A 27,311-nucleotide genomic window follows, 5' to 3' on the forward strand; every position below is an offset into this window, starting at 1 on the left:
GGTCTTCTGAAAACTATTTAAATATTGTAATGACTTCTTAACTTTTATGGATTTAATTGAATTCTCTTTTATTTTTCATATATAATAAATGCTTTGGGTGTCAATGACCTTTGATGTCAGGATGCCCGAAAACTTTCAATCAATCAATCAATCAATCTTTATTTTATATTCCATTTCCTCAAACAAATAACATTGGATAAAATATCATTCCCATGCTACTTAAAAACAATAAAGATTTTACCGAAAGAAAATGTTCAACACCAAAATAGCCCCAAACAGTTGCACACTTGATTTTAACATTATATTGAAAATTATATCCACATTTTCAGTTGTTTTCGCTTTCATGCCATTGTTCCATCTTTCCTAACTTGAAGATGAAGCGCTAGATGAAGAGCTGGAACTTGTAAGTCCTCCTGAAGAAGTTGAACCACCAGAACTACTAGATCCTGCTGAAAAAGTTGACCCACCAGAACTAGTAGATCCTGGTGAGGAAGTTAATTCAGCAGTTCCAGTAGATCCTCCTGAAGAAGTTGAGCCACCAGAACTAGTAGATCCTGGTGAGGAAGTTAATTCAGCAGTACCAGTAGATCCTCCTGAAGAAGTTGGGCCACCAGAACTTGTAGGTCCTCCTGAAGAAGTTGAGCCACCAGAACTACTAGGTCCTACTGAAGAAGTTGACCCACCAGAACTAGTAGATCCTGCCGAGGAAGTTAATTCAGCAGTACTAGTAGATCCTCCTGAAGAAGTTGAGCCACCAGAACTTGTAGGTCCTTCTGAAGAAGTTGAGTCACCAGAACTACTAGGTCCTACTGAAGAAGTTGACCCACCAGAACTAGTAGATCCTGCCGAGGAAGTTAATTCAGCAGTACTAGTAGATCCTCCTGAAGAAGTTGAGCCACCAGAACTTGTAGGTCCTTCTGAAGAAGTTGAGTCACCAGAACTACTAGATCCTACTGAAGAAGTTGACCCAGAAGAACTAGTAGATCCTGCCGAGGAAGTTAATTCAGCAGTACTATTAGATCCTCCTGAAGAAGTTGAGCCACCAGAACTTGTAGGTCCTTCTGAAGAAGTTGAGTCACCAGAACTACTAGATCGTACTGAAGAAGTTGGCCCACCAGAACTGGTAGATCCTGCTGAGGAAGTTAATTTAGCAGTACCATTAGATCCACCTGCAGAAGTTGATCCTTCAGAAGTGGCATTTCCTCCTGTAGAATTTGATTCTTCAGAACTGGTAGATACAGCTGAAGAAGTTGACCCTTCAGAACTTGTAGATCCTCCTGAAGAAGTTGACGTTTCAGAACTGGTAGATCCTCCAGTAGAAGTTTAACCAGAAGAACTAGTAGATCCTCCTGAAGAAGTTGATGTTTCAGAACTGGTAGATCCTCCTGTAGAAGTTGAACCAGAGGAACTAGTAGATCCTCCTGGAGAAGTTGACATTTCAGAACTGTTAAATCCTCCTGTAGAAGTTGAACCAGAAGAACTAGTAGACCCTCCTGAAGAAGTTGACGTTTCAGAACTGGTAGATCCTTATGTAGAAGTTGAACCAGAAGAACTAGTAGATCCTCCTGAAGAAGTTGACGTTTCAGAACTGGTAGATCCTCCTAAAGAAGTTGAACCAGAAGAATTAGTAGATCCCCAGAAGTTGACATTTCAGAACTGTTAAATCCTCCTGTAGAAGTTGAACCAGAAGAACTAGTAGATCCTCCTGAAGAAGTTAACGTTTCAGAACTGGTAGATCCTTATGTAGAAGTTGGACCAGAAGAACTAGTAGATCCTCCTGAAGAAGTTGACGTATCAGAACTGGTAGATCCTCCTGTAGAGGTTGAACCAGAAGAACTAGTAGATCCTCCAGAAGTTGACGTTTCAGAACTGTTAAATCCTCCTGAAGAAGTTGACGTTTCAGAACTGATATATCCTCCTGAAGAAGTTGACGTTTCAGAACTGGTAGAACTTCCTGAAGAAGTTGACGTTTCAGAACTGTTAAATCCTCCTGTAGAAGTGTAACCAGAAGAACCAGTAGATCCTCCTGTAGAAGTTGAACCAGAAGAGTTAGTAGATCCTCCTGAAGAAGTTGACGTTTCAGAACTGTTAAATCCTCCTGTAGAAGTTGAACCAGAAGAACTAGTAGATCCTCCAGAAGAAGTTGACGTTTCAGAACTGGTAGATCCTCCTGTAGAAGTTGAACCAGAAGAACTAGTAGATCCTCCAGAAGAAGTTGACGTTTCAGAACTGGTAGATCCTCCTGTAGAAGTTGAACCAGAAGAACTAGTAGTTCCTCCAGAAGAAGTTGACGTTTCAGAACTGTTAAATCCTCCTGTAGAAGTTGAACCAGAAGAACTAGTAGATCCTCCTGAAGAAGTTGACGTTTCAGAACTGGTAGATCCTCCTGTAGAAGTTGAACCAGAAGAACTAGTAGATCCTCCAGAAGAAGTTGACGTTTCAGAACTGGTAGATCCTCCTGTAGAAGTTGAACCAGACGAACTAGTAGATCCTCCTGAAGAAGTTGACGTTTCAGAACTGGTAGATCCTCCTGTTGAAGTTGAACCAGAAGAACTAGTAGATCCTCCAGAAGAAGTTGACGTTTCAGAACTGGTAGATCCTCCTGTAGAAATTGAACCAGAAGAACTAGTAGATCCTCCTGAAGAAGTTGACGTTTCAGAACTGTTAAATCCTCCTGTAGAAGTTGAACCAGAAGAACTAGTAGATCCTCCTGTAGAAGTTAACGTTTCAGAACTGGTAGATCCTCCTGTAGAAGTTGAACCAGAAGAACTAGTAGATCCTCCTGAAGAAGTTGACGTTTCAGAACTGGTAGATCCTCCTGTAGAAGTTGAACCAGAAGAACTAATAGATCCTCCAGAAGAAGTTGACGTTTCAGAACTGTTAAATCCTCCTGTAGAAGTTGAACCCGGAGAACTAGTAGATTCTCCTGAAGAAGTTGACGTTTCAGAACTGGTAGATCCTCCTGTAGAAGTTGAACCAGAAGAACTAGTAGATCCTCCTGAAGAAGTTGACGTTTCAGAACTGGTAGATCCTCCTGAAGAAGTTGATGTTTCAGAACTGGTAGATCCTCCTGAAGAAGTTGACGTTTCAGAACTGATAGATCCTCCTGAAGAAGTTGACGTTTCAGAACTGGTAGATCCTCCTGAAGAAGTTGACGTTTCAGAACTGGTAGATCCTCCTGAAGAAGTTGACGTTTCAGAACTCGTAGAACTTTCTGAAGAAGTTGACGTTTCAGAACTGTTAAATCCTCCTGTAGAAGTTGAACCAGAAGAACCAGTAGATCCTCCTGTAGAAGTTGACGTTTCGGAACTGTTAAATCCTCCTGTAGAAGTTGAACCAGAAGAACTAGTAGATCCTCCTGAAGAAGTTGACGTTTCAGAACTGGTAGATCCTCCTGTAGAAGTTGAACCAGAAGAACTAGTAGATCCTCCAGAAGAAGTTGACGTTTCAGAACTGTTAAATCCTCCTGTAGAAGTTGAACCAGAAGAACTAGTAGATCCTCCTGAAGAAGTTGACGTTTCAGAACTGGTAGATCCTCCTGTAGAAGTTGAACCAGAAGAACTAGTAGATCCTCCTGTAGAAGTTGAACCAGAAGAACTAGTAGATCCTCCTGAAGAAGTTGACGTTTCAGAACTGTTAAATCCTCCTGTAGAAGTTGAACCAGAAGAACTAGTAGATCCTCCTGAAGAAGTTGACGTTTCAGAACTGTTAAATCCTCCTGTAGAAGTTGAACCAGAAGAACTAGTAGATCCTCCTGAAGAAGTTAACGTTTCAGAACTGGTAGATCCTCCTGAAGAAGTTGGCCCTTCAGAACTGGTAGATCCTCCAGAAGAAGTTGGCCCCTCAGAACTGGTAGATCCTCCTGAAGAAGATAAACCAGAAGAATAAGTAAACCGTATGTACACACGCATATATATATATATATATATATATATATATATATATATATATATATATATATATATATATGTATATATATATATATATATATATATATATATATATATATATATATATATATATATATGTTTATTTATATATATATATAATTATATATATTTATATATATTCTATCTAAATATATATATACATATATATATATATATATATATATATATATATATATATATATATATATATATATTCTATCTAAGTATACTAAGTATATATATATATATATATATATATATATATATATATATATATACATATTTATATGTGTATATATATATATATATATATATATATATATATATATTTATTTATATTCTATACATATGTGTGTATGTATGTATGTAAATATATATATATATATATATATATATATATATATATATATATATATATATATATATGTTTGCTCGTGTCCATATTTTAATATAAAGAATTTCATTTTTGGAGTGGCTTTAGTGTACTGCTGGTAAAAGGATTTTAATCCAAGAGCAAATATTTCAGTCATTTTGTCTGCGTTTTGAGAAGGACATATCCCATGAGATCAAGAATATATGATTATGAAATTAAGCAAAGTGTACCATTTTAGTTAACTTTAGTATAGTCGTATAAGCGGAGTAATTTATCATTTAAATATAGATGACTCTCATATATAAATCATATGAACATTGGTCTCATATATCATTGAGTTTTGCTTTTATTATTTTACCGGATTTACTGGGATTTCTGTTTTTTACTTACGGTTAAGCAAGTATCTAGAACTGACTTTCTTCTTTTGAAATATTTTGCACTTCAACTGGGAATTTTAAATATTGGAAATATGAGATAGTGTTTATTGAAACTTTTTATTGTTAGTATACATAAACACCTCATGATTCAATGTGTAGAGAATCAGATTAGAAGCTAGCCAGTTCATCTTCAAATTCCTTAAGTAATTATTCCGGGAATACTGTCTTTGTGAATCTCATATCTGCTCGTCTTCCAGAATGAGACAGGTGTCATGAGAAATAATTATAATGGAGAGGGGATAATATTAAGAGCAGATTGGAAGGCTCATGACTGGCCAATCGTGTTTTACTCGAGAAGTAAGTTATAACTTACCAGTGTCATTGATAGAGACCATCAATGTTGTGCTGCCATAATTTGAAGCTTCGTTATTCAGCTGATCTATCTCTTTCTTGATTTCCTCTAGTTTACTAGTGACATTAGATTTAGCCACCTCTGCCTTATTGGCTGCACTAACTAGGAGAACACTGGCGGCGCCTGATAAAACGGTTTTGTTTTCCTGAACATACGAAAGAACGAGACTCAAATTTGATCTGGCTCCTTTTAACCTCGTGGCGAAGGTATCATTGAGAGTGCCGGAAGTAACCACTTCCTCAAGGAGTGTCAGAATGACGTTTAACACCTCTTCTACGAACTGAATTTTTTTCATTCAGTGAAGAGGCCTGCCTTCTGTACCTCCTGCTAGTGGCAGCTGTTGTGACAGCATCCAGATCGTCTTTTAAATTGGTTAATTCGCCAGAGATGTTTTTGTATGTTTCAAGTGTTTCTGTTTTCGCTTCTATTTGTCTGTATACGTGATAAGGAATTCGAGGTGGACCCTGTGTGTGAAGTAGTGCTGGTTGAATCTGTAGAAAGAAATGTTAGATGACTGCTATTAGGCAGTTAATGATTTTGCATGACACCTTTGTTTATTTATACTGTACCCCTCATACATGCTGCACTTGTAATGAGAAATAAGAGTGGGGGAAAAGGGAGTCTGAGATGTACTGTTCTTATGTAAAGTGCAGTATTAACATGCTCGTAGCATTCATTGAGGAATACTTGCTGACATTGAATCAGACTTCTTCCATTGTCACCTGTCAAAGATGTGCCATTAGCAAATTTAGGGCGTCAGTTACCTAGATATTCGGAGAGTAGTTTCAACTTTGTCGTTAAGCTACTCATAGGTCAAACATTTATTTATTGTTTTAAAATGGAAGACATTCCATGCGTTGTCAATTAGATATTAAAGTTTGATTTGGCTCGAGAGACAGTAGTCAGTAAACGAAATAATGATTTTGTAAAAAAAAGAAACAGAAAATTGATCTGTCCCTATGAAGACAATCATTATGGTGTTTTTCAAAAGTTCTTGACAGCTCAGAGTTATCAGTACCATCCAGGAAGAGAAATGACTTGATGTCGTTATATAATTTATGTATGACATCTATTGTATCGTTTTTTATTTTAAGATTCCATACTTTTTTCATTACTTACGTGAAATTCTTTTGCTACTTCAGTATTTCCTTTCCTCACTGGGCTACTTTTCCTGTTGGTGTCTTTGACCTTGTAGCATTCTGCCTAGCTAACCAGGGTTGTAGCTTGGCTAGTATTGATGATCGTAATAATGATAATAATATAGTAATAACTATAATATCGCATAGCATTGCTGATAATTAACATGCGATGAATATGTTTGGTATGTTGCATAGAAGCCTGATGATACGGCTCATCTTGAAGAAAAAATAGGCTTTTGTTCCTTTATGAAGAAATTATTCACAGATGTATTTTGATAATATTATATTGGGAATTGGAGAAAAGAAGTAATTGCTGGTTTTTAATGCATTTTATCAAATCAGTAACATTACATGATAACTTTCGCACCATGTTTATCAGTGCAATAAAAAAGCATACAAATAGATTTTTGTTTGTTTGCCAACGAATATGTTCAGTTCTAAAATAGTTCAAGACAGTGGCATACTCGACATTTATATTATACTTTATATCATATCCACATTTCAAGCAATTTTCCCTCTCTTGTTAGTATTCCAGCTGTCCTAACCTGAAGTTGAAGAGCTAGAACTGGTTGATGGTGCTGTAAAAGTTGACCCTTCAGAAGTGGTAGATCTTGCTGAAGAAGTTGTAGATCCTCCTGAGGAAGTGGAATCAGGAGAACTCGTTGAAGTTGAGCCAGAAGAACTAGTAGATCCTCCTGTAGAAGTTGATGCTTCAGAACTGGTAGATCCTGCTGAAGAAGTGGTAGATCTTGCTGAAGAAGTTGTAGATCCTGCTGAAGAAGTTGTAGATCCTCCTGAAGAAGTTGAACCAGGAGAACTAGTTGAAGTTGAGCCAGTAGAACTAGTAGATCCTCCTGTAGAAGTTGACCCTTCAGAACTCGTAGATCCTGCTGAAGAAGTTGAACCAGGAGAACTAGTTGAAGTTGAGCCAGAAGAACTAGTAGATCCTCCTGTAGAAGTTGACCCTTCAGAACTGGTAGATCCTGCTGAAGAAGTGGTAGTTCCTCCTGAAGAAGTTGAACCAGGAGAACTAGTTGAGGTTGAGCCAGAAGAACTAGTAGATCCTCCTGTAGAAGTTGACTCTTCAGAAGTGGTAGATCCTCCTGAAGAAGTTGAACCAGGAGAACTAGTTGAGGTTGAGCCGGAAGAACTAGTAGATCCTCCTGTAGAAGTTGATGCTTCAGAAGTGGTAGATCCTGCTGAAGAAGTGGTAGATTCTCCTGAAGAAGTTGAACCAGGAGAACTAGTTGAAGTTGAGCCAGAAGAACTAGTAGATCCTCCTGTAGAAGTTGACCCTTCAGAAGTGGTAGATCCTGCTGAAGAAGTGGTAGATCCTCCTGAAGAAGTTGAACCAGGAGAACTAGTTGAAGTTGAGCCAGAAGAGCTAGTAGATCCTCCTGTAGAAGTTGACCCTTCAGAAGTGGTAGATCCTGCTGAAGAAGTTGAACCAGGAGAACTAGTTGAAGTTGAGCCAGAAGAACTAGTAGATCCTCCTGTAGAAGTTGACCCTTCTGAACTGGTAGATCCTGCTGAAGAAGTGGTAGATCCTCCTGAGGAAGTTGAACCAGGAGAACTAGTTGAAGTTGAGCCAGAAGAACTAGTAGATCCCCCTGTAGAAGTTGACCCTTCAGAACTGGTAGATCCTGCTGAAGAAGTTGTAGATCCTCCTGAAGAAGTTGAACCAGGAGAACTAGTTGAAGTTGAGCCAGAAGAACTAGTAGATCCTCCTGTAGAAGTTGATGCTTCAGAAGTGGTAGATCCTGCTGAAGAAGTGGTAGATCCTCCTGAGGAAGTTGAACCAGGGGAACTAGTTGAAGTTGAGCCAGAAGAACTAGTAGATCCTCCTGTAGAAGTTGACCCTTCAGAAGTGGTAGATCCTGCTGAAGAAGTTGTAGATCCTCCTGAAGAAGTTGAACCAGGAGAACTAGTTGAAGTTGAGCCAGAAGAACTAGTAGATCCTCCTGTAGAAGTTGATGCTTCAGAAGTGGTAGATCCTGCTGAAGAAGTGGTAGATCCTCCTGAGGAAGTTGAACCAGGGGAACTAGTTGAAGTTGAGCCAGAAGAACTAGTAGATCCTCCTGTAGAAGTTGACCCTTCAGAAGTGGTAGATTCTGCTGAAGAAGTTGTAGATCCTCCTGAAGAATTTGAACCAGGGGAACTAGTTGAAGTTGAGCCAGAAGAACTAGTAGATCCTCCTGTAGAAGTTGATGCTTCAGAAGTGGTAGATCCTGCTGAAGAAGTTGTAGATCCTCCAGAAGAAGTTGAACCAGGAGAACTAGTTGAAGTTGAGCCAGAAGAACTAGTAGATCCTCCTGTAGAAGTTGACCCTTCAGAAGTGGTAGATCCTGCTGAAGAAGTGTTAGATCCTCCTGAAGAAGTTGAACCAGGGGAACTAGTTGAAGTTGAGCCAGAAGAACTAGTAGATCCTCCTGTAGAAGTTGACCCTCCAGAACTGGTAGTTTCAGCTGAAGAAGTTGTAGATCCTCCTGAAGAAGTTGAACCAGGAGAACTAGTTGAATTTGAGCCAGAAGAACTAGTAGATCCTCCTGTAGAAGTTGACCCTTCAGAAGTGGTAGATCCTGCTGAAGAAGTGGTAGACCTTCCTGAAGAAGTTGAACCAGGAGAACTAGTTGAAGTTGAGCCTGAAGAACTAGTAGATCCTCCTGTAGAAGTTGACCCTCCAGAACTGGTAGATTCTGCTGAAGAAGTTGTAGATTCTCCTGAAGAAGTTGAACCAGGAGAACTAGTTGAAGTTGAGCCAGAAGAACTTGTAGATCCTCCTGTAGAAGTTGACCCTTCAGAAGTGGTAGATCCTGCTGAAGAAGTTGTAGATCCTCCTGAAGAAGTTGACGTTTCAGAACTGGTAGATCCTCCTGAAGAAGTTGACGTTTCAGAACTGGTAGATCCTCCCGAAGAAGTTGACGTTTCAGAACTGGTAGATCCTCCCGAAGAAGTTGACGTTTCAGAACTGGTAGATCCTCCCGAAGAAGTTGACGTTTCAGAACTGGTAGATCCTCCTGTAGAAGTTGAACCTGAAGAACTAGTAGATCCTCCTGAAGAAGTTGACGTTTCAGAACTGGTAGATCCTCCCGAAGAAGTTGACGTTTCATAACTGGTAGATCCTCCCGAAGAAGTTGACGTTTCAGAACTGGTAGATCCTCCCGAAGAAGTTGACGTTTCAGAACTGGTAGATCCTCCCGAAGAAGTCGACGTTTCCGAACTGGTAGATCCTCCTGAAGATGAACCAGAAGAATAAGTAGATTGTATATATATGTATGTGTATATATATATATATATATATATATATATATATATATATATATATATATATATTTATATTCTATATATGTATGTATATATATATGTATACGTACATATGTATATATGTATGTATGTATGTAAGTATATATATATATATATATATATATATATATATATATATATATATATATATATATATATATATATAAATATATATATATATATATATATATATATTTATATATATATATATATATATATATATGTTTTTCCGTGTCCATATTTTGATATAAAGAATTTAATTTTTGGAGTGTAACCGGCTTTAGTGTACTGCTGGTAAAATGATTTTAATCCAAGAATAAATATTTCAGTCATTTCCTTTGCACTTTATAAGGAATTTTGTCTTTTGCGTTTTGAGAATGACATGTCTTATGAGATCAAGAATATATGATTATGAAATTAAGCAAAGTGTACCATTATTAGTTTACTTTAGTATAGTCGTATATCATTTAAATACAGATGACTCTCATATATAAATCATATGAACATTGGTCTCATATATCATTGAGTTTTGCTTTTATTATTTTACCGGATTTACTAGGATTTCTGTTCTGTACTTACTGATAAGCAAGTATCTAGAACTGACTTTCTTCTTTTGAAGTATTTTACACTTCAACTCAGGAATTTTAGATATTGGAAATATGAGATGGTGTTTATTGAAAATTTTTACTGTTAGGATACATAAACACTTCATGAATTAATGTTTAGAGAATCAGATTAGAAGCTAGCCAGTTCATCTTCAAATTCCTTAAGTAATTATTCCGGGAATACTGTCTTTGTGAATCTCATATCTGCTCGTCTTCCAGAATGAGACAGGTGTCATGAGAAATAATTATAATGGAGAGGGGATAATATTAAGAGCAGATTGGAAGGCTCATGACTGGCCAATCGTGTTTTACTCGAGAAGTAAGTTATAACTCACCAGTGTCATTGATAGAGACCATCAATGTTGTGCTGCCATAATTTGAAGCTTCCTTATTCAGCTGATCTATCTCTTTCTTGATTTCCTCTAGTTTACTAGTGACATTAGATTTAGCCACCTCTGCCTTATTGGCTGCACTAACTAGGAGAACACTGGCAGCGCCTGATAAAACGGTTTTGTTTTCCTGAACATACGAAAGAACGAGACTCAAATTTGATCTGGCTCCTTTTAACCTCGTGGCGAAGTTATCATTGAGAGTGCCGGAAGTTAGCACTTCCTCAAGGAGTGTCAGAATGACGATTAACACCTCCTCTACGAACTGAATTTTTTCATTCAGTGATGAGGCCTCCCTTCTGTACCTCCTGCTAGTGGCTGCTGTTGTGACAGCATCCAGATCGTCTTTCAAATTGGTTAATTCGCCAGAGATGTTTTTGTATGTTTCAAGTGTTTCTGTTTTTGCTCCTATTTTTATGTATATAAGTGATAAGGAAATCGAGGTGGACCCTGTGTGTGAAGTAGTGCTGGTCGAATCTGTAGAGAGAAATGTTATATGACTGCTATTAGGTAGTTAATGATTTTGCATGGCACCTTTGTTTGTTTATACTGTACCCCTCATACATGCTGCACTTGTAATGAGAAATAAGAGTGGGGGAAAAGGGAGGCTGAGATGTACAGCTCTCATGTAAAGTGCAGTATTAACATGCTCGTAGCATTCATTGAGGAATACTTGCTGACATTAAATCAGACTTCTTCCATTGTCACCTGTCAAAGATGTGCCATTAGCAAATTTACGGTGTCAACTATCTAGATATTTGGAGAGTAGTTTCAAGTTTGTCGTTAAGCTACTTATAGGTCAAACAGTTATTTACTGTATAAAATGGAAGACATTCCATGTGTGTTCAATTAGATATTAAAGTTTGATTTGGCTCGAGAGACAGTAGTCAGTAAACGAAATGATTATTTTGTAAAAAAAAAAAGAAAAAGAAAATTGGTCTGTCCCTATGAAGACAATCATTATGGTGTTTTTCAAAGGTTCTTGACAGCTAAGAGCTATCAGCGCACCCCAGGAAGAGAAATGACTTATGTCGTTATATAGTCTATGTATGACATCTGTATTGTTGTTGATGGTTTTAAAATTTCATACTTTTTTCATTACTTCATTATTTCCTTACCTCACTGGGCTATTTTTCCTGTTGGTGTCTTTGAGCTTTTAGCATTCTGCCTAGCCAACCAAGGTTGTAGCTTGGCTAGTATTGATGATCATAATAATGATAATAATATAGTAATAACTATAATATCGCATAGCATCGCTGATAATTAACATGCGATGAATACGATTGGTAGGTTGCATAGAAGCTTGATGCTACGGCTCATCACGACGATATCTAAACATTCGTCATTGACATATATCGTTAAGTACATCGTTGTTTCAATTGTAAGTCAAGTACTGGATGTCCATTAGTTCAATGACAACATTAAGCCTTTCACTGCCATTGGTAACCTCGTCATAATTTGAAAAAGGGAAACATCTTTTAAAATCACACAAACTAAAGTAAGTTGGTATTCACAGAAAAAATCTTGATGAGAGTTTTCCAATAAATATCAAGGTAGGATTTGCGTGGTTTTGAAAGACTTTGCTGCATCAGAAGTTTTATCGAGTTCACCTCTGGCACTGAAAGGGTTAAGTATCCAAAAGAAAATATTAATGTTTATTGTTTTTGTTTGTGAAAAGTTACTTTTATAGTCATATGTATAGGAAACATTGATTCTTAGAACAATAGTTTTCTCTATATAAATTTGAAAAATATTTCTTAAGGTAGACATTTGTTATAGCATATGCTAAGAAAAACGTTTTTGTAGGGAAAGATGGCATAACCTAATAAATATTAAGATTAGGAAAAAAGATCTCAAATACTACTATATGTTATGAAGATTTTATATTTTAATATTTATAATTAGGTTTTAAATATAATAGTAGCTATGGCATAAACTCTTTATGAAATAAGTTAGACATTAGATATTCTTTTATAAATTTAAGGCAATTGCAGAACTTCTATTGATGTTAATTCTTTAAATGTTTCCGAAGGAAATGATATATGGAAATTAACCTCTAGAAAATACCAAGATCAAAGGAATATATAAATGAAAGTCTGGTGTTATTAAACCAGAGTGCCCACTGTAAACCGACGAACAGAGAGAAGGAAGTTTCATTAGAAGGGTAGGCTCCACCTTGGAGGGCTGATTTTTGCCAAATTTTTTTTTTCTTTGCTAAAAGTCTTCCTTTTACCTATCAGAAGGCCGTGATATGTGTAGAATTCATCTCCAGCCTCTATAATGCCCCCCATGGTCGTCAACGCCCCCCTTATTACAAATAAGCCAGTAATACCTTTACACTATTACAAAACTAGGTTGTGAAAGATAAGATTTGAAGAGAAGGTTGTCGATTATCCTGTTCAAGAAACTATTAATGATTGTAATAATACGAGAAGTTAAAAAAAAAAATAACTATAAATGAAAGGTTAGTATAATAACAGGATCGTGAAGGGAAGTGGGGTTGGTTGAAGAGGACCCATAACACAATTTTAGGTGGTGATTGTTAATAGAAGGTACATAGGATGGTGAGGGATTCTGAAAAATAGAGAAAATTAGATGTAATTGTTTACGGTGCATGTAAACAGAATTAGATATATATATATATATATATATACATATATATATATATATATATATATATATATATATATATATATATGTAAAACTATGTATATATATATATATATATATATATATATATAATTTTGCATAGTATATGTACATATATGTTCAAGGTACATAGAATGGTGAGGGATTCTGAAAAATAGAGAAAATTAGATGTAATTGTTAGCGAAATAAAGGCATTAACGGTGCATGTAAACAGAATTACATATATATATATATAATATATATATATATATATATATACACATATATATGTACATATATATATATATATATATATATATATATTTATATATATATATATATATATATATATAAAACTATGTATATATATATATATATATATATATATATATATATATATATATATATATAATTTTGCATAGTATATGTACATAAATGTTTATATATCATCATCAATAATTGATAGGCCACTGCAGTACAAAGGCCTCACACATGCCATACCATAGTACAAAGGCCTCACACATGCCATACCACTTCCGTCTGTTAATGGTCTTTCTTTGCCAATCTCTATCCGAAAATTTTCATAGCTCGCTAATCCATCGTCTTCTCTTCCTACCCCGGCTTTGTTTGCAATTTCTCGGACCCATTCAGTTATTCGTTTTGTGAATCTATCATATGTAATTCTTTTTACATTTTATCAGAATATCCTTTAACTTCAGTTTGCTCTTTTTCTGTATCTTAGTGTTAATCCCATCATTATTTTCTCCATAGCTCTAAGAGTTGTAACTAGCTTACGTTCTAAGGCTTTAGAATGGCTCCAAGTTTCTGATGCTTAAGTTGATAAATTAAATACAATTACATTTTTCAGAGGTTTGTCCATAATTCTTATTTGTTGTCTCTCTGGATTTTCATCAAACGATCTATTCTAAAATCTTCCATAATTTTTTTTTTTTGCAATTCCTCCTATATTTAACTGAATAGAACTACGAATATGTCATCCGCAAATCTTAAATTGATAAGGTATTCCCCATTAATGTTAATTTCTACATTTTCCCGATTTAAATCCTTAAAAACCTTTTCTATACGTGATGGGAATAATTTTGGAGAGTTGGGAGTCTCCGTGTCTAACTCCTTTCTCAATCAGAATTTCCTCACAATATTTATATAGTTTTAGGATTGCTATTTTACCCTTATAGATATCTTCAAGTGTTCGAACGTATGATTAGTCTGTTCATTGATTTTGTAGGGCTTTCATTACTGCTGAAATTTTGACAGAATCTAAAGCTTTCTTGTAGTTTATAAATGCCATACATTGTGGTTTGCCATACTTTGATGATTTTTCCATTAGCTAGTTACGTACATGGATATGGTCAGTTGTTGAATACCCACTTCTAAAACAATCCTGCTTTCTTGGTTGATTAAAGTGTAGCTGTTTCTATTCGGCCTAATATGATCTTTGTAAATATTTTGTATATTAACGAGAAAAAACTTAGTGGGCAGCAATTTTTCAGATCTTTTGTGTTTTCCTTCTTGTGAATGACTATAATGAGTGGGCAGTAATTTTTCAGATCTTTTGTGTTTTCCTTCTTGTGAATGACTATAATGAGTGGGCAGTAATTTTTCAGATATTTTGTGTTTTCCTTCTTGTGAATGACTATAATGAGTGGGCAGTAATTTTTCAGATCTTTTGTGTTTTCCTTCTTGTGAATGACTATAATGATAGTTTTTCCTTGCCGTAGGTATAGAGCAGTCTTGCAAACATTTTGTGTAAAGTTCAGTGAGTTTTACTACTATGAAATCTTCTCCAGCTATTATTAAATCAGTTCTTGGGCCATCTTCTCCTGCTTTGCCTCTTTTCATTCGTTTTAATGCTTTCTTTACTTTTACTGTTACTTTTGGTATCGGTTCAAGTGTTTCACTATTTCTGTTGGGAAAGTTATTTATCATATCACTATTGTATTCTGTATTATTTTATAGAAATCTGTTAGTTTTTATCACTTCATCTGTTTTGTTGATAATATTTCCATTTTCAATATTTAAAGCAAATATCTGTTTGCACCCTGTTCCAAGTATTCTTTTCATTAAGTTGCTTCTTCCTTTCTTTCTTTATATATATATATATATATATATATATATATATATATATATATATATATATACATATATATATATATATATATATGTATATATATATATATATATATATATATATATATATATATATATATATATACTGTATATATATGTATCTATCTATATATATATATATATATATATATATATATATATATATATATATATATATATATATATATGTGTGTGTGTGTGTGTGCGTTTGTTTTTTGGGGGAAAAGTTCCGTTTTGTGTAATTTTTCATAGGGTAATTTTTTTTTTTTTTGTACAACCGTTGGAAATTTAGCTATAAGCTGCTCTACAACTTTAGATTTAGTACAAGGCAAATCATTAATATAAATAGGGTAGGCTCCACCTTGTATGGGTGCCAATCGTAAAAAAATATTTCCCAAAAATACATTAATCAAGACACGCTAATGAAATTTTCAGGCATTATTAGCACTATAATAAGGCATATCCTCTGTAAGGTTTATCATCCTATAGGGAAAATAAAGGATTTTATGAATAAAAATGTGAAAATCGGAGCCAGCGACTAAAATGTTATTTGGTGACCGGTGAGAAACTACTGTCTTGAATTGAAATTCGGTCTGTTATTATGTTTGCTTATCCACCTGGAACAAGCACACAAAGTTTTATCAAAATCGAACAGTAAATAAGCACACAGCAAGAAAAAAACGAGCAATAACTTTAGTGAAAGCCAAGCCGATGATGGAGCGAAACCTAGAAATAAATATTCACCAAAAATTAAAATCTTGATTTAGGGACAAAACCTTCTGTGTATTTGTAGGTATTATGTCACTTGATAGCCTAGAACATCTAAAAATTATATTACTTAAGGCATAAGAGCAGGACAAGCAAAGAAATACACCCCTCTCCCGAAAAAAAAAAAAAAACCGAGAAATTACGATTTTTTGTCTGATGACAGAAAGATGGGAGATAATCTCATAGTCACCCCTGAACTCATTTTCTTTGATGAAACTGATATTAGAAAACGACTTCGACCAATTCTTAAGAGGTAAACTATAAAAATTAGACAATTACTAATGATATTTCTTATTTTTACTATGAACATAAGGGGGGCGTTGATGACCATGGGGGGCATTATAGAGGCTGGAGATGAATTCTACACATATCACGGCCTTCTGATCGGCAAAAGGAAGACTTTTAGCAAAGAAAAAAAAATTGGCAAAAATCAGCCTTGCAAGGTGGAGCCTACCCAGACTTCTAAATTATATAATATCGTTCTGCTCTTCTCTTCTCTTGTCTTCTTTTCTCTCTCTCTCTCTCACTCTCTCTCTCTCTGGTGAGCTCCTAGGAAGAGCTTGAATAGAGAGGATCTGAATAGTTCAGATTTATTGGCACAACGCTTCGAATCCAATTTCACTACATCAAAGATGCTTCTTTGTTCTGATAATGGTGGCAGTATCAGCATCACACTGAAGAAAACATAAGAATATTTATATAGGATAATCTTTCATTTACAATTTTTTTTTTTACATATAAACTTACCGGACACTTCAAATATGTGTATAAATATGTTGATACCTAAGAAATGATTGTTTTTAGGGTCTGGCTTATTCTTTACAGATTTTTCTCTGTCCTCATACACCTGACAACACTGAGATTACCAAACAATTCTGCACTGTAATTATTCAGTGGCTGCTTTCCTCTTGGTAAGGGTAGGAGATACTCTTTAGTTATAGTAAGCAGCTCTTCTAGGAGATGGACACTCCAAAATCAAACCATTGTTCTCTAAAGGAAATATATTGAAATATTAAGCGATCTTACTGAAATTTAAGAGTGTGAAGAATGGTAAAAAGAAGGAATGAGAACAGTCAATAGTTGGAACAGGAACTGAAAGATTGAACGAGGAAAACAAGAGGATATTCATGAAGGTGCAAATGAATGACAATTGTTGTAAAGTTGAATATTCTTGTTAGAGGGAAAGTTATGGACAGGTATGTGGTTGTATGTGGGTTAGCTGGACCTAAGTGAAACTAAGGATGGAAATGACAGAGCAATTAGATATTGTATTTGTGATTCGAGACATTTTATATGCAAACTGGTTTAGTGGGAAAGTTGGCTAATAATTATATTTGTTGATTCATTAATGCAAGAAGTTTATGATTAATAAATGGAATAGGGAATAACTGATTCTTAAAGTTAATGTGGAAGTAAACTACTGGAACTAATTAAAAGTTTGAAAAGTGTTTTCAAAGGGAGAGTTCAGAGTAAATTTGAAGATAAGTTTAATGTTTTGAGGGTAAATAGAAACCACAAATGGTTAACAAGCAGTGTTAATATGGATGTTATATATAGATTACATTTCTCTATATGTTACAGGACCTATGAAAAAGGTTTGTATTTGAAATGTTAAATGGTAATGTTAAAATATTGTAATGATTTTTATAGCTCAAAGGTATCATATTCTAGAACAAGACCTTTTGGAAATACCACAATTTTCCCGAACCGTATAGAAAACGAGTGACTCATTAGAAGGGAGACTTATTTCCGCCATCCGATCGTTCGATTAAGGCTGCTTTCGTGATACTGCATTTTATACTTCATTTACAATGCTGTTTTAAGAAGAAAACAAGGAAACCTTGGAAGATCGTATATCAGAAGCTGTGTTCCTGATCATCACCTTTTACATTTGAAACTTCTTTCTGGAAGATTTATCGCTGATCTTCGGGAATGTGTCGTTTCGGCATTTGAGACATAAACTTCATTCCTGTATTATTTTTACAATTTTTGAGTAAGCTTTTATCATTGGGTGAACTTTGAATATAGTACGAATATTGCAAGATATTGTAATTATACTTCATAAATATAGTTATTGTTTTGTTTGCTGGCTATTATTTTCCTTCGTTATTACTGTTTTGCTATTTTCCATGTTGAATTAATTAATAAGGGAATAAGGCATTAAAGTGGATTTTACGTAATCTACTTTTCAATATAGCTGACCGTAACTTTGGCCTTTAGAAGAATAGAAACACTTGATTCTTATAGTTGGTTGATTTGGTAAAACAAGAAAGGTAGTATTGCGAAGGAAATTACTTATTATGGAAACCATAAAAATATTTTATGTAGCGGATTATTTGTAACTTTTCCTTTATGGAAGCGTATTGTGGATACTGAGAAACCCGGAGACACAAAAATTTTTGTTGATGAGAGATTAATCAGTTTTTAGATGGCTTGGACATGTGGAAAGAATGGAGGGTGATCGGTTTGAGAAAAGACCTAACGATTTGGAAGTTACAAGGAGGGGAGGAAAACTCTGAACGGGTTGGAAAGTGTTGTGAAAGAGATCTTGCATAGATATAGCATTTGTATGCAGGAAATACGAGATTGAAGTGATTGTGGCAGTGTCTGAGGGTTTTGATAGGCTGGTGATGAACTTTCATTTTTTTTTATACATGAAGGTGCTAGGTTGGTAGAATCTTTATGCGATATTTTTGTATTTTATAGTTTTTTTTGTAACACACACACACACACACACACACATATATATATATATATATATATATATATATATATATATATAGATATATATATATATATATATATATATATATATATATATATATATATATATATATATATATATATATATAGTTTGTTTCTACATTCTCGCACATTATATATACGTACGTATATTTTTATGCAAACACATATATGTATAGTATATTATATTTAGCCAAGCTGTAGATATTCTTCTCCCGGTCACCTTCACCAATCCATCCATATATTTTTGTCTAGGTCTTTCTTTCTGATTACTTCCATTGGTTTAACCAGTGAGAGAGAGAGAGAGAGAGAGAGAGAGAGAGAGAGAGAGAGAGAGAGAGAGAGAGAGAGAGAGAGAGAGAATTAAAAGTTCTCCCAACTCCAAGCCTTTGCAATGCCTCCTCATTAGTTTTCCTCTCAGTCCATGATATTTTCAGTATTGTTCTCCAAAACCAGATTTCTGAACCTGTAACCTCTCCCCTAGGTCCTAGTTTCGCAGCAATACAACAGTACAGACCAACCAAACCATTTGATAAACCTCCTTAGATTCATAGATATTTTTCAGTTGTATCTTAATTTCTTGATTTTGGCAAATCCATCTTTTAACATGCATGGCTTATTTGAATATGAAAAACACGTCTAAATGTGCAAAAATTTATCATTAATCGAATGCCAAGTAACAAACTACCAATTAGCTACGAAACACCTGAATTCGACAGGTATAAGTACAGCAGAATGTCATTGACTTTTATCTTTCTTCGTGGCCAAGTGGTTTAGTCACTGTCCCTACAAGCTTGCCGGACCAGGGTTCGATTCCCAGCCGGTCACAAGGTCTTGTGTTTGTGTGATTTTGCCTGGGGCTCTGATCCCGAGGTCGTTAAGAGAATCCAGACATTAATGTAGCAAAAATATATGGCTTATTTGAATATGAAAAACACTTCTAAATGTGCGAAAATTTATCATATATATATATATATATATATATATATATATATATATATATATATATATATATATATATGTATCTGTGTGTATATCTGCATATCTGTATATATATGTGTGTGTATATATATATATATATATATATATATATATATATATATATATATATATATATATATATATGTATATGTATATACATATATATATATATATATATATATATGTATATATATACATATATATATATGTATATATATACATATATATATATATATATATATATATATATATATATATATGTATTGTTCTAAGAAGTATATGACATAAGCTCACTAAGAAATAAATTTTTTTTTAGCTTTATTCTTATAATGGGGGTCTTGAAGTAGCCTTGTGTCTTTTTCGTAGATGTACAATGTGATATCTTTCTTGAAAAAAAAGGCTTTTGTTCTTTTATGAAAAAAATATTCACAGATGTATTTTGATAGAATTATATTGGGAATTGGAGAAAAGAAGGAATTGCTGGTTTATAAATGCATTTTATCAAATCAGTAACATTACATGATAACTTTTGCATCATGTTTATCAGTGCAATAAAAAAGCATACAAGTAGATTTTCATTTGTTTTGCCAACGAATATGTTCAATTCTAAAATAGCTCAAGACAGTGACATACTCGACATTTATATTATGCTTGATATCATATCCACATTCCAAGCAATTTTCCCTTTCATGTTAGTATCCCAGCTTTCCTAACCTGATGATGAAGAGCTAGAACTGGTTGATGGTGCTGTAGAAGTAGTAGATCCTGCTGTAGAAGTGGTAGATCCTGCTGTAGAAGTAGTAGATCCTGCTGTAGAAGTGGTAGATCCTGCTGTAGAAGTAGTAGATCCTGCTGTAGAAGTGGTAGATCCTGCTGTAGAAGTAGTAGATCCTGCTGTAGAAGTGGTAGATCCTGCTGTAGAAGTGGTAGATCCTGCTGTAGAAGTAGTAGATCCTGCTGTAGAAGTTGTAGATCCTGCTGTAGAAGTGGTAGATCCTGCTGTAGAAGTGGTAGATCCTGCTGTAGAAGTGGTAGATCCTGCTGTAGAAGTAGTAGATCCTGCTGTAGAAGTGGTAGATCCTGCTGTAGAAGTAGTAGATCCTGCTGTAGAAGTAGTAGATCCTGCTGTAGAAGTGGTAGATCCTGCTGTAGAAGTAGTAGATCCTGCTGTAGAAGTAGTAGATCCTGCTGTAGAAGTGGTAGATCCTGCTGTAGAAGTAGTAGATCCTGCTGAAGAAGTGGTAGATCCTGCTGTAGAAGTGGTAGATCCTGCTGAAGAAGTTGTAGATCCTCCTGTAGAGGTTGATGCTTCAGAACTGGTAGATCCTCCGGTAGAAGTTGATCCTTCAGTAGTGGTAGATCCTCCTGTAGAAGTTGATCCTGCAGAACTGGTAGATCCTGGAAAGGTTTTTGGTTGAGTAGATTTATCAAATGATTTGGATTTGTAGCTATTTTAATGATAACAGTTAATCTTTGTTTCTCTCTTGATGAAAGATAATAGATATTAATTTTTTAGTGTTTATAAAAATTTTTTTGATGGTCCATAATAAAATAAATAGTAATATTGAAAGTAGTTTTTTGTAAAAGTGATTGGCTATGTAAATTATTTTTTATAGTCATATATTATTATTATTATTATTATTATTATTATTATTATTATTACTACTAATTAAGGTAAAACCCTAGTTAGGAAAGGAGGATGCTATGAGCCCAAGGGCTTCAACAGGGAAAATTGCTTCTTGAGGAAAGGAAATAAGGAAGCAGAATAGTGTTCCTGAGTGTACCCTCAAGTAAGAGAACTTTAACCCAAGACAGTGAAATGCCACGGTACAGAGGCTATGGCACTACCAAAAACCAGAGAAGAATGGTTATATTTCAGAGTGTCGTCTTAGAAGAGTTGCTTATCATAGCTAAAGAGTGTCGACAACTCTTACCAAGTGGAAAGTAACCACTGAATGATTATAGTGCAGTAGTTAACCCTTTGAGTGAAGTAGTTTTCGGTTATGTTTGCATTGTCAGTTGTGTGAGGAAAGTGGAGAATGTGTAAAGAATAATCTAGACTATTCGGTATACGTGTAGGCAAAGGGAAAATGAGCTGTAACCAGTTAGAGATCCAATGTAGTACTATGTGGCCAGACATAAGACTCGATAACTCTCTAGCATCAGTATCTCAACGAGTGGAGTTTACTAAGAATCAAGTCCCAGAAATCTAAATATTCGTTCTGAAAACAATTTGATCTTTAGCAAAAGGATAATTTACTATTGAAAAAGGAAAATGGCTTAGAGGGATGAATGAGCAAAACAAACAGTGTTAATGTTCGAGTCTATTTTAAGCAATGGCCGACATAAATACACTAAAACATGATCTTGCTGGAGACGTTGACCCAACAGAATCTATGGATCCTCCTGAAGCAATTGACCCACCAGAACCTATGGATCCTCCTGAAGCAATTGACCCACCAGAACCTGTCTATCCTCCTGAAGCAATTGACCCACCAGATCCTGTGGATCCTCTTGAAGCAATTGACCCACCAGAACCTGTGGATCCTCCTGAAGAAATTGACCCACCAGAACCTGTGTATCCTCCTGAAGCAATTGACCTTCCAAAACCTGTGGATCCTCCTGAAGCAATTAACCCACCAGAACCTGTGGATCTTCTTGAAACAATTGACCCACCAGAACCTGTGGAACCTCTTGAAGCAATTGACCCACCAGAACCTGTGGATCCTCCTGAAGCAATTATCTGACCAGAACCTGTGGATCCTCCTGAAGCAATTGACCCACCAGAACCTGTGTATCTTCCTGAAGCAATTAACCCACCAGATCCTGTGGATCCTCCTGAAGTAATTGACCTACCAGAACCTGTTGATCCTCCTGAACCATTTGACTCACCAGAACCTGTGGATCCTCCTGGAGCAATTGACTCACCAGAATATGTGGATCCTCCTGAAGCAATTGACTCACTAGATCTTTGGAAACTCCTGAAGCAATTGACTCCCCAGAACCTGTGTATCCTCTTGAAGCAATTAACTCGCCAGAACCTGTGGATTCTCCTGAAGTAATTGACCCATCAGAACCTGTGGATCATCCTAAAGCAATTGACCCACCAGAACCTCTGAATCCTCATGAAGCAATTAACTCACCAGAACCTTGGGACCCTCCTGGAGCAATTGACCCACTGGAACCTATGGATCCTCCTGGAGCAATTTGACCCACCAGAACCTGTGGATCCCCGTGAGGCAATTGACTCACCAGAAGCTGTGGATCCTCCTGATGCAATTGACCCACCAGAACATATGGATCCTCCTGAAGCAATTGACTAACCAGAACCTGTGGATACTCCTGAAGCAATTGACTCATCAGAACCAGTGGTTCCTCCTGAAGCAATTGACCTACCAGAGCCTGGGGATCCTCCTGAAGCAATTTACTGACCAGAACCTGTGGATCCCCGTGAAGCAATTGACTCACCAGAACCTGTGGATCCTCCTGACGCAATTGACCCACCAGAACCTCTGGATCCTCCTGAAGCAATTGACTAACCAGAACCTCTGGATCCTCCTGAAGCAATTGACTCATCAGAACCTGTGGTTCCTCCTGAAGCAATTGGCCTACCAGAGCCTGTGGATCCTCCTGAAGCAATTTTCTGACCAGAACCTGTGGATCCTCCTAAAGCACTTGATCCACCAGAACCTCTGGATCCTCCTGAAACAATTGACTCACCAGAACCTGTGGTTCCTCCTAAAGCAAATGGCTCACCAGAACCTGTGGATCCTCCTGAAGCAATTGACCCACCAGAACCTGTGGATCCTCTTGAAGCAATTAACTCGCCAGAAAATGTGGATCCTCCTGAAGCAGTTCACCCACCAGAACCTGTGGATCCTCCTAAAGCAAATGACTTACCAGAACCTGCGGATCCTCCTAAAGCAATTGATCCACCAGAACCTCTGGATCCTCCTGAAACAATTGACTCACCAGAACCTGTGGTTCCTCCTAAAGCAAATGACTCACCAGAACTTATGGATCCTCCTGAAGCAAATGACTCGCCAGAACCTTTGGATCCTCCTGAAGCAATTAACTCGCCAGAAAATGTGGATCCTCCTGAAGCAATTCACCCACCAGAACCTGTGGATCCTCATGAAGTAATTGAACCACCAGAACCTCTGGATCCTCCTGAAACAATTGACTCACCAGAACCTGTGGTTCCTCCTAAAGCAAATGGCTCACCAGAACCTGTGGATCCTCCTGAAGCAATTGACCCACCAGAACCTGTGGATCCTCTTGAAGCAATTAACTCGCCAGAAAATGTGGATCCTCCTGAAGCAGTTCACCCACCAGAACCTGTGGATCCTCCTAAAGCAAATGACTTACCAGAACCTGTGGATCCTCCTAAAGCAATTGATCCACCAGAACCTCTGGATCCTCCTGAAACAATTGACTCACCAGAACCTGTGGTTCCTCCTAAAGCAAATGACTCCCCAGAACCTGTGGATCCTCCTGAAGCAAATGACTCGCCAGAACCTTTGGATCCTCCTGAAGCAATTAACTCCCCAGAAAATGTGGATCCTCCTGAAGCAATTCACCCACCAGAACCTGTGGATCCTCATGAAGCAATTGAACCACCAGAACCTGTGGATCCTCTTGAAACAATTGACCAACCAGAACCTGTGGATCATCCTGAAACAATTGACTCACCAGAACTAATAGATCCTACTGAACAAATTGACCTGCAAGAACCAGAAAATCCTCCTAAAGAGCTTGACCCACCACAGCTAGTAGATCCTCTTGAAGAAGTTGACCCACTAAAAATAGTAAATTCTCCTGGATTTGGTTTGAATTTTTCTTTTTCTTTTTCATCTGAATTTATCAGTTGACCACATTCAGCAATTGATATATTTTCATATCGTACTTGATTTTATATATATATATATATATATATATATATATATATATATATATATATATATGCACCTGTATGTAAAATCCGGTTGAATTATTTATTTTGGCATAATCATTACCTTTCTTTTGGAGATTTTCAAAAGATTATGATATTTTATTGTGAATTGAGTATCTTGTATATTCAAATAAGGTGAAGTTTAATTCCTGAATGACCATAAATAACAGTTTTTTTTTATTCAGTGTAGATGACTAAATATGCTTCAAAGTAACAAATATATTTGCGTGGATTAGGCTTATATCGAATGTATGAAATTAAACATTGTTATAAGAAGTATATGACACAAGCTCGCTAAGAAATAAACACATTTTTAGCTTTATTTTTATATTGGGGGTCTTGAATTAGCCTTATTTCTTTTTCGTCGATATGCAATGTGATATGTTTCTTGAAGAGAAAAAAGGCTTTTGTTTTTTTATGTAAAAAATATTCATAGACGTATTTTAATAAAATTATATTGGGAATTGGAGAAAGAAGGAATTGCTGGTTTATAAATGCATTTTATCAAATCAGTAACATTACATGATAAATTTTGCACCATGTTTATCAGTGCAATAAAAAAGCATACAACTAGATTTTTGTTTGTTTGCTAACAAATATGTTCAATTCTAAAATAGCTCAAGACAGTGACATACTGGACATTTATATTATGCTTGATATCATATCCACATTCCAAGCAATTTTCCCTCTCATGTTAGTATCCCAGCTTTCCTAACCTGATGATGAAGAGCTAGAACTGGTTGATGGTGCTGTAGAAGTGGTAGATCCTGCTGTAGAAGTGGTAGATCCTGCTGTAGAAGTGGTAGATCCTGCTGTAGAAGTAGTAGATCCTGCTGTAGAAGTGGTAGATCCTGCTGTAGAAGTAGTAGATCCTGCTGTAGAAGTGGTAGATCCTGCTGTAGAAGTGGTAGATCCTTCTGTAGAAGTAGTAGATCCTGCTGTAGAAGTAGTAGATCCTGCTGTAGAAGTGGTAGATCCTGCTGTAGAAGTAGTAGATCCTTCTGTAGAAGTAGTAGATCCTGCTGTAGAAGTGGTAGATCCTGCTGTAGAAGTAGTAGATCCTTCTGTAGAAGTAGTAGATCCTGCTGTAGAAGTGGTAGATCCTGCTGTAGAAGTAGTAGATCCTGCTGTAGAAGTGGTAGATCCTGCTGTAGAAGTAGTAGATCCTTCTGTAGAAGTAGTAGATCCTGCTGTAGAAGTAGTAGATCCTGCTGTAGAAGTAGTAGATCCTGCTGTAGAAGTAGTAGATCCTACTGTAGAAGTGGTAGATCCTGCTGTAGAAGTAGTAGATCCTTCTGTAGAAGTGGTAGATCCTGCTGTAGAAGTAGTAGATCCTGCTGTAGAAGTGGTAGATCCTGCTGTAGAAGTAGTAGATCCTGCTGTAGAAGTGGTAGATCCTGCTGTAGAAGTAGTAGATCCTGCTGTAGAGGTTGATGCTTCAGAACTGGTAGATCCTGTTGTAGAAGTTGATCCTGCAGAAGTGGTCGATCCTCCCGTAGAAGTTGATCCTTCAGAAGTGGTAGATCCTCCTGTAGAAGTTGATCCTGCAGAAGTGGTCGATTCTCCCGTAGAAGTTGATCCTTCAGAAGTGGTAGATCCTGTTGTAGAAGTTGATCCTGCAGAAGTGGTCGATTCTCCCGTAGAAGTTGATGCTTCAGAAGTGGTAGATCCTGTTGTAGAAGTTGATCCTGCAGAAGTGGTCGATTCTCCCGTAGAAGTTGATCCTTCAGAAGTGGTAGATCCTGTTGTAGAAGTTGATCCTGCAGAAGTGGTCGATTCTCCCGTAGAAGTTGATCCTTCAGAAGTGGTAGATCCTGTTGTAGAAGTTGATCCTGCAGAAGTGGTCGATCCTCCCGTAGAAGTTGATCCTTCAGAAGTGGTAGATCCTGTTGTAGAAGTTGATCCTGCAGAAGTGGTCGATTCTCCCGTAGAAGTTGATCCTTCAGAAGTGGTAGATCCTGTTGTAGAAGTTGATCCTGCAGAAGTGGTCGATTCTCCCGTAGAAGTTGATCCTTCAGAAGTGGTAGATCCTCCTGTAGAAGTTGATCCTGCAGAAGTGGTCGATTCTCCCGTAGAAGTTGATCCTTCAGAAGTGGTAGATCCTCCTGTAGAAGTTGATCCTGCAGAAGTGGTCGATCCTCCCGTAGAAGTTGATCTTTCAGAAGTGGTAGATCCTCCTGTAGAAGTTGATCCTTCAGAAGTGGTCGATCCTCCCGTAGAAGTTGATCCTTCAGAAGTGGTCGATCCTCCCGTAGAAGTTGATCCTTCAGAAGTGGTTGATCCTCCCGTAGAAGTTGACCCTTCAGAACTGGTAGATCCTCCTGAAGAAGTTGACCCTTCAGAACTGGTAGATCCTGGAAATGTTTTTGGTTGAGTAGATTTATCAAATAATTTGGATTTGTAGCTACTATAAGGATAACAGTTTATCTCTGTTTCTCTCTTGATGAAAGATAATAGATATTAATTTTCTTAAGTGTTTATAAACTTTTTTTTTTTGATGGTCCATAAAATAAATAGTAATATTGAAAATAGTTGTTTCTGAAAGTGATTGGCTATGTAAATTATTTTTTATAGTCTTATATTATTA

At 36.3% G+C, this 27,311-nt stretch overlaps 3 protein-coding genes across 3 annotated transcripts; 2 read left to right on the forward strand and 1 right to left on the reverse strand.

Annotated features, from left to right (window-relative positions):
- Positions 1-998: 998 nt before the first annotated feature.
- Positions 999-17,179, reverse strand: LOC137624818 (serine-rich adhesin for platelets-like). Its single transcript, XM_068355770.1, has 11 exons — positions 17,077-17,179; positions 10,474-11,004; positions 8,975-9,463; positions 8,713-8,890; positions 7,607-7,812; positions 7,049-7,294; positions 3,338-3,610; positions 1,766-3,031; positions 1,329-1,493; positions 1,158-1,277; positions 999-1,120 (listed from the first exon to the last, which is right to left on the reverse strand). The coding sequence occupies exons 1-11, from the start codon at positions 17,177-17,179 to the stop codon at positions 999-1,001; spliced, it is 3,699 nt and encodes a 1,232-aa protein (XP_068211871.1).
- Positions 17,180-22,109: 4,930 nt separating this feature from the next.
- LOC137624819 (sporozoite surface protein 2-like) lies at positions 22,110-22,984 on the forward strand. Its single transcript, XM_068355771.1, has 3 exons — positions 22,110-22,508; positions 22,597-22,616; positions 22,741-22,984. Exons 1-3 carry the CDS (start codon positions 22,110-22,112, stop codon positions 22,982-22,984), a joined length of 663 nt encoding a protein of 220 aa, XP_068211872.1.
- Positions 22,985-23,046: 62 nt separating this feature from the next.
- On the forward strand, positions 23,047-27,098 carry LOC137624820 (calphotin-like). The gene is made up of 3 exons (XM_068355772.1): positions 23,047-23,389; positions 23,425-24,600; positions 25,648-27,098. Exons 1-3 carry the CDS (start codon positions 23,047-23,049, stop codon positions 27,096-27,098), a joined length of 2,970 nt encoding a protein of 989 aa, XP_068211873.1.
- Positions 27,099-27,311: the final 213 nt, after the last annotated feature.

This window comes from Palaemon carinicauda, chromosome 31, assembly GCF_036898095.1.
Source record: "Palaemon carinicauda isolate YSFRI2023 chromosome 31, ASM3689809v2, whole genome shotgun sequence".
NCBI classification, from domain to species: domain Eukaryota; kingdom Metazoa; phylum Arthropoda; class Malacostraca; order Decapoda; family Palaemonidae; genus Palaemon; species Palaemon carinicauda.

Coding starts and splice junctions, on each gene's coding strand:
- LOC137624818 (XM_068355770.1), bottom strand. CDS start 17,179: ATGAATATCCTCTTGTTTTCCTCGTTCAATCTTTCAGTTCCTGTTCCA. Junction 9,464..10,473: donor GGTCTCTATCAATGACACTG/GTGAGTTATAAC, acceptor GTTCATCTTCAG/GAGGATCTACCAGTTCGGAA. Junction 3,032..3,337: donor AGGATCTACTAGTTCTTCTG/GTTCAACTTCTA, acceptor CTTCTTCAGGAG/GATCTACCAGTTCTGAAACG.
- LOC137624819 (XM_068355771.1), top strand. CDS start 22,110: ATGGCCGACATAAATACACTAAAACATGATCTTGCTGGAGACGTTGAC. Junction 22,509..22,596: donor AACCTGTGGATCCTCCTGAA/GCAATTATCTGA, acceptor TTAACCCACCAG/ATCCTGTGGATCCTCCTGAA. Junction 22,617..22,740: donor ATCCTGTGGATCCTCCTGAA/GTAATTGACCTA, acceptor TTGACTCACTAG/ATCTTTGGAAACTCCTGAAG.
- LOC137624820 (XM_068355772.1), top strand. CDS start 23,047: ATGCAATTGACCCACCAGAACATATGGATCCTCCTGAAGCAATTGACT. Junction 23,390..23,424: donor GAAGCAATTGGCCTACCAGA/GCCTGTGGATCC, acceptor TTTTCTGACCAG/AACCTGTGGATCCTCCTAAA. Junction 24,601..25,647: donor AGTAAATTCTCCTGGATTTG/GTTTGAATTTTT, acceptor ATCCTTCTGTAG/AAGTAGTAGATCCTGCTGTA.